Below are 12725 nucleotides of genomic sequence, written 5' to 3' on the forward strand. Positions count from 1 at the left end.
TCAAGCACAATTCTCACGATGAAATTGAGACCGAGCTTCCTCAGATCAACACAATGTAAGAGGAAAAAAAACCCCTGCTTTCTGTAATAAACAACATAATGTCTAAAGGCCAGTAGCTGGGACCGTATAGTTTCTTGTTGTTAGGATTTTTTTCTTAATAAATGTCAAGTTTCCAAGGGTTGGTTTGCCAGCTGCATGAAAACGGCTCATGAAAACTGGTAGCCTCGGGTACTAGGAAAATTGAAGAACTTTGCACTGCTGAGAAGACACAGTGGTTTTGGGTAAGGATTAGCACAGCATCTGCTATGAGCACCTGCAAGTCAGAACGGTTGCCAAGAAGAGCATTTTAAACCAAGTGAGCTGTTAACATAATAGTAGCCTGCAAAATGTAAAGAGTTTAATTGGAAAGTAACTGTGCCAAACAAAAGAGAATCATTTACAAATGTCAAATTTATATGTGAACAATTTTTGAAGGAAAATTATCTATGCAGTGATCAAAAAAATTACTTATTCTAAATCAGCCTTACATGAATTGGTGATAAGCAGGTTGCATATATTGTTTTAAGTGCATTTGTACAGTGGTAATTGATTGTGCCTTCAAATCAGTATGTTTGAGGCTTCATCCCAGTATCCTGAGGAGTTCTGCAATTAGGGAGCTATGCAGCTACAAAAAGTATTTCAGCCTGCATGTCTGTGAGCGTGTGCTCTCTGCTTGACAAGTTTTGATGTTTTGCTGAAATCTGAGACGCTCTCATCAATTAATATGTTCATCTCAGTGTGTCTCTGAGATAGACACGAGAATGATGGGTATTTCATGGCATTTGATAAAGTTAATTAAATTGGAGCCTGCAGATCCTAGAGGAATAAATAAATAGCATTGTTTGTCTTTTCTGGAGTAAAAATAACATAGGTATGATGCAGAGCCTGACTCTGAGGGCTCACCCTTTTTTTTTTCTTGCTCCTTCCAATACTTTTGTCCACAGTCCTCCTGACCCATGCAGAACCACTCTCCATGTAATTCATGCAGTTCGTAAGACATGGTGAATCCTGTGTCCAGCTACAGCCTCCAGCATTTCAGTGGCAAAGTCTGTTCAGCGAGAGGGAGCTTAAGCAAGTCTTTGACAACAGAATAGTGAATTTCTGGCTTACTGGCAGCAGTCACATCTCTTGCTTATTCTAGATGCACATCAGAAAGGGAGAGATCTAACTATTAACAGTTAGCCTTGGAAAATTAGAGATCGACCTGGACAGATCTGTCTGAACTCAAATTCAAAGTATTCCCAAAACTTAAATTTGAGAATTGCTGTCATGGCTATAGTGTTTATTACTGATACCATGAAAATGTGTAATGTCTGCATATGTCTTGTGCTTTATGTGGATAGGAAAAGAAAGAAGGTGTAGTCTTTATTTCAGAAATCTCCCAGTGAGTCTGAGAGAGAGAAATACAGTGATTTATTTATTAACTTTATCAATTTATGAAAAGTCTGGAGGGAAAAGGTCAAGTCCATATCTAAAGTATCTAATGCAATTGGGAAAAGAACAGACACACCACTTCTTACCCACTTCCAGTGAAAATGGAAACTGATTTTTATTCTGTCTGCCTAGCACTCTGGACAGACAACCTTCAGCCCAACAAGAGGACTCTGTTTCATTTAGAGCCTAGAAAGTAGCACTGACCACCTTACTGCTTTCTTTGGGTATCTCAAAGGAGAGAACACCAGGGTTTTTCTTAATTTGGTTTCTTGTAGCTGCTGCAGATTCTCAAAGGGAAAAATAAAATAGTGTACTATAAAACCAACAGTGCTAGGCTTGACAGAAAGACTTATCTGAACTTTGGAAGAGTAGGAAAAATATTATAGAACAATTTGGAACAAGATAGAGCATTACCACTTACTCTGTCCATGCTGAGATGCTATTGTGAATTAAGATCTTGACAGCACATTTTCTTCTAGATTTAATAATTCCAATAAATAGCAGCCTGCAATTAGAAACATTTCTTGAAGATTTCAGTTCTCCTACAGCATTAGGCTTTAGTGCCATTAAGTAGAAGAAAAGCTATCAAATTAATCAATTACTCTTAAAAACTGAATGGCACTAGCCATTTTATAAATAACATGTCAGCATTTTTGCTAACATACTAACATTGGTAAGGCAATAAATTTAATTGATAATAATCATTAATGGTGTTTTCTTTTCTTTTCTTTTCCTTGGTTTTTATATTTGCTCAGTCTGGTCAATGAACAGATTTGTTCATCTGAATTTTTGTATCTCCTGAAGATACTTAACACTGAAGCAAAGTATGGAAATTCTGGTCAGCGCTGTTTTCACTGGATGCGAAAAAGCAAAGCAGAAAGAAAAGCTTCTCTGACAAGATTTTCTGTGTGTGTTATTTTTTTAAAAAACCTGTCTTGAGGCCACAGTTTGCCTGTCACTTTGTCTGACAGTTTTTCAGTTTTTCAAGAGGAAAATTTTGAGTTCAGAAAGTTTCAGCTGAAGTAGAATACTCACTAGCGAGTTGTTCTTTTTAGCATGAACTTTTAGAGGCAGATATTGAGGACATAGATACAAAAAAAGGGGGACAGAATGAAGCTGGATAGGAGGGGCTGAGATCCATGTGTAATAATTTGTTGTTCCTGAGTTTTATTCTAACTGTGGCAATGCACGAGGAAATGGTGTGGATAGCTGGTCAAACACTCAGTAAGTTTCTAATGATCACTGTTTCAACTGAATATAATTCCCAGCATAACTGTTTTGAGAGTTGTGTCTGAGCATGTATGTTCTTCACTGGAAGTGTCCAGTTAAGGTATTTGCAATTGCTCTATATAGCAAGTTCGATATAGGCAGCAGATGCACAGTTACCCTTTGTGTGTTGCAGCACAATCTTATGAAAGGGTTCTAAAGAATGACCATTTAACTCTGAGGTTTTCAGCCTCTGATACCTTTTAAGGGACCTTGAAAGATAATTTTAAAAAAACAGGATTATCCTAATATGTATCAGTTTGCTAGGGAGGGGACTGCTTCTATACTGAAAACTTGTCACCGTATGCAACTCAAAAAAGCCTGAAAGCGTTAAGCCAGAGAAAACAGAACCTCTCACAGCAGAGAATGTTAGTACATAATCTTGTTCCGTCTTTGGATTTCAATTGAGTTGTGTGCTGCAAAATGAGTAATAGATTTATTTTCAATTATTAGGATGATTTAAGAACCACTGCTCACTTTAGCAAGCAGGAGTTACAATGCAGCAAATGCAGCTCAGCACAACACAGCCATGAAGGTGGTTGATTGATTGCTATTGCATATTGGGGGAACTTCGGGAAACTGTGCCAGATTGAAAGAGTAGAGGGTAATAGCTGAGATGACCTAGAAAGGAGCTAAATCATTTTGCCAGTTCCTTAAAGAAGTCATCCAAAAGTGCTGGCTCACAGGAAGGTTTGTATTTTAAATTTGGAAGCTCTTGTTAAATATGGCCCTGAATTAAATCCAAACCAGACTCTGCTAACATGTAATTTCCATTAAGAGTAGTACTCCTATAGCCCTACATCAGATTAAATTGTAGATAAGTGACACTGTTAAGTACTTTGGCTTGCAAATTTAGGTTTGATTAGAAAGAGTGTGGTAGTAGAATTACAGTATCATTTCAGGAGCAAATGAGGTATATATATATTTATTTATTTATTGTAAAGGTGCAGAAGAACAGTTTGAGATGGCTTCTCCTTTTGGATCCAAAGCAAAATGATTTTAGAAACGAAAAGTGATGCTACTGTAACCAAAAGTAATGTGCAAAATATAGTCTCATCTGAAGTAGCAATCAGCTGCCCCACTGAAATGGGGCGTCCTAAATCCACCTCTGTTTGGAATGCCCTTTAATGCAGTAGTCAGCAGTTTCAAAGTCTGAGGATATAGTGTAGATTGTTCTGATTCTAGGAGATCTCAAAGGAAATAAAAGTGTGAAACTGCCTTCTATTTTAAGATGCATTTCCTTTTAGTGATCTATTTATGCAGCCTTCAGAACTGCATCTTTGTCTCGTAGAGGTTAGGTACAGAAGTTATTTACCTTACATAATTCTAGGTATAAATTCAATGAGAGGCAACAAGAAACCGTGAAGGTGATTGATCTTCAGTGGGGACAGTCATAAATGGGAATAACCCACTTAAGTAATTTCTTTTCCAGGAAAAGGATGTGGCTCCTGATAGCAGGCTGTTGAGGAGAGTGAGAGAAGCCACGCTCCAGACTGAAAATCTGTCTCCATTTACAGATATGAAGACTGCCACATCCCTTACTGACTTTTTTCTTGCCCTTGCTATCTGTAATACAGTTGTGGTCTCCACAGCTACAGAGCCAAGACAAAGGGTAATCTAACTTTAAGTTTCTGAGGAAAATTAATTTTGCTTGATCCATTTAACAACATAGAAAGCAGTGTTCAGTGAAACCTGAGATGGTGAGAAATGCCTTGTTTTGGAGTTTTCCTCTAGTTCTTGTACCTTTTGCATAATGTCTACTGTTTCACTGCCTGTGTATATCACTGCCTAACATGGCTCTTTATGTTTGATGAATAGCTATGGCCACGACGGTTTCTGCAGTTTTCCTTTTAAATTTTAGATTATATTTACTGTAAGAAATCCTTTGAGTACTGGATTTTCTCTGATCTCTCGGGCCATTAGCAGAATTACAGGGGGCTTCATTCTATCACTGCTTCAGTGGCAGAGACCCAAATCACCATCAAATTTGGATGCCAACTCACCTGTGATTCCTCTACTGAAGTCCCATACCCTGGTTAAATAGAAAAAGAAGTTGCATCATTTGTTTTTTTATTATTGTCATTTAGATGCAAAGGACATTGAGGTTTTGGAAAGCATCCTGTAGTTCACATTTGTTTATTTTTAACCATAGTATACCCAATGTTTTCTCATATCTCTAGGTTACAATCCCCCCACAAATAAAACCTTCAGGAATCACCCTGGAGAGGATTCATCAGATATTCCAGCGGCTAAAATTAGCAAGCCTCAGTCAATCTTTTGCATCGTCTCAGTCCAGTTCAGACCTCGGAGCTAGCTTTAGTGCAAAGAGCACGGAAGAGCGCCTGGCCACGCTGGATTGCTGCGACGACGGCGATGACTGCTATGGCAGTCATGGGAAGGGCAGCAAGGATATTGGCAGTGCTTCCTTGGATGAGGTGTTTAAATCTGTTTCTCACAGCTCTTTGCCATCAGAATTTTGTTATGAGGCTGAGAGCCCAGATGAGGCGGCTCTTGTCTACGCTGCCCAGGCGTACAGTTTTACCTTGGTGTCCCGGACTCCAGAGCAGGTGACCGTGCGGTTGCCACAGGGCACCCTCCTGACTTTCGACATTCTCTACACCTTGGGGTTTGACTCGGTAAGGAAAAGGATGTCGGTTGTGGTGAGACACCCTCTAACCAAGGAGATCGTCGTCTACACAAAAGGAGCTGACTCTGTTATAATGGACTTACTGGAAGACCCAGCCAAAGGTAATTAGCCAGTGAGCCATTTCTGTTATGCCTCCTATAAATAGGCACTAGAAGTTTACAGTACTCTTTTCCACATAAAATATTATATCTAGCCATTAGGATTATAAAAAAGAATACGCTCTCTACAGTGGTATGCCCGCAGATCAAGAGCTGAGGTGTTTATTTAACCTGAGTAGTGCTTGGAATATGGAATGGGCTAATTAAGATTCGCTGACGGCCCTAACCCATGTGAATTGTGTATTTTGCAATAATACTGTCATAAGGGCCTGACCATTGTATTTCAGTTTGTCAGCAAGGGTGCTATAACATTAAAACAAACAAACGAAAAACAAACAAAAACTTAAGTAATATGATCTTAAAGGAAACAAGGAACTTTACTTCTGGCTTATGGATTACATAGCCGATACTTATGGGCTGTGAAAGGAACTGCTATTACATTAGCATCCAGTCTTCTCTAATGCCTACTCCTTTTTGATCTTAGGTCATTAGGTCTGAAATGATCTGTGCTTAAAATATGAAACTTTTTGCTGTATTTCACAGCTGAAATTAATGCACAGAAAAGAATGAGAAGAATAAAAGATAAAACACAGAAACACCTGGACTATTATGCCCGTGATGGCCTACGAACACTGTGCATAGCTAAGAAGGTAAGAGGGCATTAGCCTAATATTGCTTATAGCTCTGCTGTGTGTGTGCCAACAGGTTTATTAGAAAAATGTAAGGGTTATAAGTCTTACTGCTTCAGAGAGCAAGCCAGTTAGAGCCCATTTTTCTGTCCCTCTGTTTGATTGTTCTGTAGCCTTTTTTACCGTCTTCTTCCTCAGTATCTAACTGGGATGAGCGGATAATGGATTCTTGGTCAGTCTCAAAACATTAATTTCTGCTTCTCTTATAACTCTAGCTGAACTTATTTAGAGTGATTCCAAGCAAGAAAGAAAAAGTTCATAGGGGAGACGGACTTTTTTCTGTTTTGTTTGGAATTCAGTTTTCAAAAACATTGCCCTCAGCCTAGGATAGTACATTTTAGCCTGATACTTTAATACAGAAGTTGTCTCTGTGCAACAAACAGGTCATATTCAAGCACTGGAGAAATGTAGTACAACCTTCAGAAACTGCGTGTTCCAGTTCAGAGTCCCAGCTAAGGACTGTGTGATCAATAGTTTCTCTTGGCCACATTTTTAAGTCTTAGCTATAGTCCGTTCAGACAAACAGGAAGGCAAGGCTATTTTTCTTGTTGCTTTTAGTTCCCGCAATCTTCTGTTAGAAAAGTCTGTGTTATTTTAAAGACAATACAGTATTTTACCAGCCTGGATAGGAGTTAAGTCTCTGCCATTCAAAATTTTGGCATCCTTCTCTTGCTGCTTGAATTTGAAATGAGCTCTTCTTCAATTCCATTATGCAGGTCTTGAATGAAGATGACTTTCAAAAATGGGCCAGTTTTCGTCGTGAGGCAGAAGCTGCCATTGACAACAGAGATGAGCTGTTAATGGAGACAGCGCAGCATCTGGAGACCAAGCTCACCTTGCTAGGTAGCTAAAAATAAGGATTGTCATTGCGTGAAGTATCACTTGCTCTCCTGTGATATTCTTGGCAATCAGACAGACAACAGCTTATACTAATTTATATCAAAAAGTCTTCCTCGGAGGTTTGGAAGTCTCAGGGCTAGGATACACAATCCAATTACAGTGTCTAAACAAATTTGTGTGTGTTTTGAGCAGCAGTAACTTTGAAAAAGTGTGCTGAAACTTTCCTGTGCCATGAGTTAAGAACATATATATTGGCTCTTACTGTGGCTCAGATGACATGTGGCAGATAATGTAGTGCCCATAATTCAATCACATCTGTATCCTTAGATAAATCTATAAAACAGTATATATTAACTTCAATTTTGAGCAAAATCTCCAAGAAAATTTCTGTAATTGTAAAATTGTATGATAAAGACAGTAACTAAAATTGCTGTCCACACATACGCATTCCTGCTGCCGAATTTCTGCTGTCATTGCATTCTGTCATGTTTGCTTTCTTCACTTTGTAAAAGTGTGATATTTTGTGTTAAAAGTTACCTCTTTGGGTACTTGTGCATCACGCATCGCCATAGTATCTACAAACATTATTCTGTTAAATTAGGGAGCACTTTGTTGCTTTCTTTTCCATTTTGTTTCCAAATGTTTTGTTATTTAAGATTTTGATTTTCAGGGTTGCCTAATTTTCATCTTTCTGTGTGTACAGTCTGTGCCCATAATTCGTTATCCTGAATTTCTGTAATTGCAAGCTATTAGCATTATGGCTTCTTATAATCTCTGCAGTGATTTAAAAAATTATAGTAATAACAGTAAATGCCATAAGAGGAATCACAGAAGAGGCAACGCAGCTCTTATCAAAATCTGTCACCCTTGCCACCTCTAAAGGCTGTGTATGGTTTCATACTTCATTTCACAAAAACTATTCTTTTAGCTTTAATCAGTGCCTATCTTTAATGTGTCACAGTTACAGCATCTTCAAACTGACCCCTAGTGGAATAGCGAAAAAGAGAAATATTGTGACATTCAGATGGTGATTTCCTTCAGGATGAGTGTAGGCATCTGCTTTTAAGTTTGCACATTTTAAAAAAAGAAAATTTACTGTACCTTTTCTTCTCCCTTTGATGAGTGAAGCATCAGACTTGGCAATAGGATAGCATTCATTTAAATAGTCAAGGTTCATCTTTTCTGGTTGCTATGATGGGGCTTGATGCGGTACATTAAAAATGCATATGGTGTAATTCCTCTGCCAGTACGTTGTCATTTTGGATTATTAAGAAGAAATGCAATGCGTCGTTCTAGCACTTAGTAAAATGAAGAGCCAGAAATTGTTGATAGCTGACATGTTCAGATCTTAACCCAAATGTAGATTTTGTGCCTCTGTTTAGTTCCTGGACAATACCTTGGCTCAGCTCTTGATAAGTGCAGGGTCATGATTTGAAGTCAAAGACCTTTTTTTAAAAAAAAGGGGGGGGGGGAGGGGGTGATGTGATTACCCAATAGAAGAAACCTAGTTCACTACTTCTTTTCCCATTTGCCTAGGAGCAACAGGGATTGAAGATCGGCTGCAAGATGGAGTGCCTGACACCATTGCAGCTCTTCGAGAAGCTGGGATACAAATCTGGGTGTTGACAGGAGACAAACAGGAAACAGCAGTTAACATTGCGTATTCTTGTAAACTTCTGAACCAAGGAGACACTGTCTTTACCATTAACACTGAAAATAAGGTGAGTACAGAGAAATACAGAGAATTCTTCTATTTTTCGTGGCTTGCAGCTTGGCAGTGTTTTGCTTCATACAGCGTCCAACACAAGAAAACTCAACTAACCAAAAACCCTCATGGCAGCTTTAGGAGAAGGCCATAAACTCTTGAGAGCACAGGTATCAGGATGCATTGGAACCCATGGCTGCTTTGTAGTGGATGAGGTTTATTAGATTAAAATATAATGAATTTTCTAAAGGAAAATGATCTTTTAAAAAATGACCTGAATAGCGTGCTTTAGAAAGAAGGGTAATACGCAGTTTAAGTGCCTGATTCCTTAGTAATACTGATATTTGGCTTTTCTCCTTGCAATGGAAATTTGAGTTGAAGTGATATTTTAACTCCAGGTGATATCTCTAAGAAGACGTTTGGAAAATACTATATGAGTCAGTCTGGAAAAAATATGCAGTTGTATATTTTATTAAATTCCGAAATTTATAGTTGCACTTTCCCTAATAGGATTAGGCTTAATCAGAAATGTACTAGTGAACAGTTTAATCCAGCATCATTTTCTGTAAGCAGCATTTTACCTTCTCAGAATCCTAAAAATAGCTCTTGTGGATCTGTTAAAAATGCAATCATTTTCTTGACACTCCATACTGGTACCCATAGTGTTGATGCGTGCAGATATTCCCTGTATTTCCATGGGCAATTAAGACAGGCAGGCAGTGGGTAAAGAAAACATAGTCCAAAATGAGGATAAGCACTTAAAGGGCATCTCTGTCAGCTCCTGTGACTCGGACAAATGCAAAGTACAGCAAGCAGTCTGTGGAGCAATCTGTGGCTCGCTCTGAAACCTGCAGAACAGAAGAGAGAAAATGGAGCCCAAACTTTTGAACAGAGTAAATGCCATTAAGGATGGTGGAGGTAAAAAGCTCCAGAAAAGCCACTATGGCTTTTGCAGACTGGGAGGCAACAAGAGGGTGCCAGGAAACCATGCCGTCCTTTCTGAAAGCAGGATGGCGACTGCCACACGCGTCGCCCCGCCTCACGCTTCTCTGGGCACTCTGGTGGGGACGTGGCTTTTTCGGATGGATATAGGAACGAGCAGGGTCAGGCATTGGGGCTAAACCAGACCCATTCGCTAAGGAGAAGTCAGACTGGCTACATGCAAAGTCCAAAAGCAGGCCCCAGGACGCCAGCTGCTCTGCCCTCTTTCTGTGCTTTGCTGCTAGTGCTCTTGTATTGCCCACACGAGCCGCGTGTCCTCTGGGAAGCGCTGTGTCCTCCTTCTGCGGTGCCTCCTGGGAAGCCCTGCTCTGCTCTGCTCTGCTCTGCTCTGCTCCGCTTTGCTCTGCTGGTCTTTCCCTTTTATCCAAGATACATTTGTGGCCCTTACTCAGTGGGGATGGAAGTTACCATGAGAAGACACTTTCCTTGGGTAGGTGTGAAGGTGAGGAGGGACGGTAGGCACCTTGCTAGGTTCAAGTGGATTGGAGAATTGGGCAGCCTGGTCTGCACAGCCATCACTTCTGGAAGGAGAAAGTCATTTATCTTGGCCTCCTCCGCACCCCTGAAGGTGGATTAGTGAAATCTACTTGCCTTTCTCTATAAAGCTGTAGGGAGGATTGATTAAATAATGCTAAAATACTGAGTATTTTTGTTTTGATAGGCAATTGTATAGAGCAGTTAGATGGCCTACTTTCTAGCTGCTTTTGTCTGCAGTTAGTAGCACTCCAGACAAGAATAAAATTCTATACAAACGTCTCTCTCTTTTAATGTCACGGATATAGGGAAACATGCAAAGATGATATGGAATTTGGCACGGAACACATTCTTTGCTTCAATGTGTAATTTCATTTGATACGCATATCTGCTTTAAGGGAAGGCAGAAGGAATATATTTAGGATGGAAATTAGAAGATGGTTTCTGTCAGAGAAGTGACGCCGCAGACTGGACCACCTCAGCTCTGGGAAGCACAGGCGCAAGCAGCAACCTACTGCACTCTATTGCAGCCGGTCTAGACTCAAATGCAAAATGTACCCATCTGTGCGCTTGTGTGAAATGTGTGTGGTTCACTGAGCACTGGGTTTACTCCACATTAACGTTTACCTCCCTCCCTTTCAAACCAAAGCCTAAGACACTGGTTCTGAAAGAGCTTTCCAATGGCAGCAGCAGGGGAAACAATTAATACATGCAAAGGGTTATCCCTTTGACAATAGCCTGTTAACTTTGATAAAATTAACTCTTAAGCTAAATACCCATTAAAGGATAAACCCTTTGACAAAGGGTTATAGCTAATGAAGTGGATCCGGTGAGACATATCACCATGTTTCCTTGTACCTACAGTTAATTTTGCTTTCTACTGGGTGTTTGTGTGTGTTCATGGCCAAGCACTGAGCATGGTGCAGCTCCTTCCTCAGGGGATTCTGGGTTAACAGTTTGAAAAGCACTCTCAGGTTGAAAAGCTTTTTTGTTAGTAAAGCTATAGCAGTAATAACACATTTGTAGTCACTTAAAATGTCACAATTGTCTTTATGGCTGCTTGAAACTATGTGGCTGCAACAGTGAGATGACCCACATCGCATATGTGTGTTTGTGTGTGTGTATATCTGTGCATGTGTGTACACACACGTATTTACAAATATATATATATATGCATGGATGTATATATTAGTATTGTGGCCTCTCAGCATTAACCATTTTGACCTTTAGCTTCTTAAAGATAAATGTGCACATTTGGGCACTAAAGAGAATTTTTTAGGACCCTGAGGGTGCGCTGTTTTCCACACCAAATCGACCTCTTGCCCGTTCCTGCAAGAAATCAAACTAACTTCATACTACCCTGATTTTTGCTAAAACTCTGTTTTTTAAGCAGCTGAAATCTTTCACTGTCTTTTTCTGTTCTTTTTGCTGCCTAATTCCATTTTCAGCATTGTATCATCCCAATCTTTTTTCCTCCATCCCAGAAATTTTTACTCAACTTTCTCCAGTGCTGAGAAAGAAGTGAGAGCCAACAGCAAGAGATGGCGACTGTCAAGGGCAACAGTTAAGGAACTACCATAGCTGGCTTTAGTGAGAAGGGACTTTATTTTCACCTCTGAACACAGCAGCTTATCAAAACACTAGAAGTCATATATCTTCTAGTAAGAAGCAACACAAGTAGGTAGTTTGGGGGGATTAATTTTAAAATGGAAGTCAAGACAAATCTGGAATTTTTGGTCTGTTCACAAGAAGATGGTGCTGCTTGGATATTTTTTAGATTTTAGTGTGCAAGCTAGATGCAGGTTTCTATTAGAAGTCAGAGGTACATTTGATTCCAGAACCTCCCACTTAAGTGTAATTTAAATCTTGCAAACATCCTACACATGTATCTTATGCAACATAAAGTGAAAATAACATTTTAGAACTGAATCATCACTCAGTAAAGCTGACAGGAAAGGTAGAAAAGGGAGTGATTAGCTCCTCAGGTATTCAATGCCATGCCACAGAAAGAGGACTGTTAGTACAAGCAGGCAGCAAAGTAACTTTTAGATGATTCTGAGTTGTGTCTCATAGCGGTGTGCCAAATTAGGAGATCCATATGGGAGAGGTAGAAGTGCCCCCCTTAAATCTGTTTCTGTTTGGTGCTAAGTCAGTCAGGGTTGTGTGCATCTGAGAGAAGGCTTTGGTGGAAAATGAGGCAAATTTGCTGAGGGAGAAAGACTTAGTTGTGTCTGAGGAACAGTGCTGGGCAATAGGACGGTTTTTTTCTGTCCCTGACACAGGTGACTGATTTGTGACCTAGAAAAAGCCAAGCTGTCAGAGTCACGAGGTAGTTTTGAAAATCTGAACCTCTTGTTTCTCTACCATATTTATTTCTGAAGGGAAAAAGAACCCTGGAATAGCTCACTTAATTCACAGTAGAACTAGCTTTAAAAATCTCCTTTAGAAAGATATAATCAGTACCTTTTTCCTCTCTGAACTCGCAGCACCACTAATGCAAATATGTGCTTTTCTTTTAAAATAATTTCTTA

The 12725-nt window shown here is 39.6% G+C and overlaps 1 protein-coding gene across 5 annotated transcripts in view; it reads left to right on the forward strand.

Moving 5' to 3' along the window:
* Positions 1-12725, forward strand: part of ATP10B (ATPase phospholipid transporting 10B (putative)) — a 162396-nt gene that overhangs the window by 138794 nt on the left and 10877 nt on the right. For all 5 annotated transcript variants that reach the window (XM_064520855.1, XM_064520856.1, XM_064520857.1 and 2 more), the window contains 5 exons: positions 4172-4351; positions 4920-5487; positions 6028-6134; positions 6890-7016; positions 8550-8734. In XM_064520855.1, coding sequence (XP_064376925.1) covers positions 4172-4351; positions 4920-5487; positions 6028-6134; positions 6890-7016; positions 8550-8734 — 1167 coding nt within the window. The remainder of the gene's footprint in view (positions 1-4171; positions 4352-4919; positions 5488-6027; positions 6135-6889; positions 7017-8549; positions 8735-12725) is intronic.

Source organism: Dromaius novaehollandiae, chromosome 15, assembly GCF_036370855.1.
Source record: "Dromaius novaehollandiae isolate bDroNov1 chromosome 15, bDroNov1.hap1, whole genome shotgun sequence".
Lineage (NCBI taxonomy): Eukaryota > Metazoa > Chordata > Aves > Casuariiformes > Dromaiidae > Dromaius > Dromaius novaehollandiae.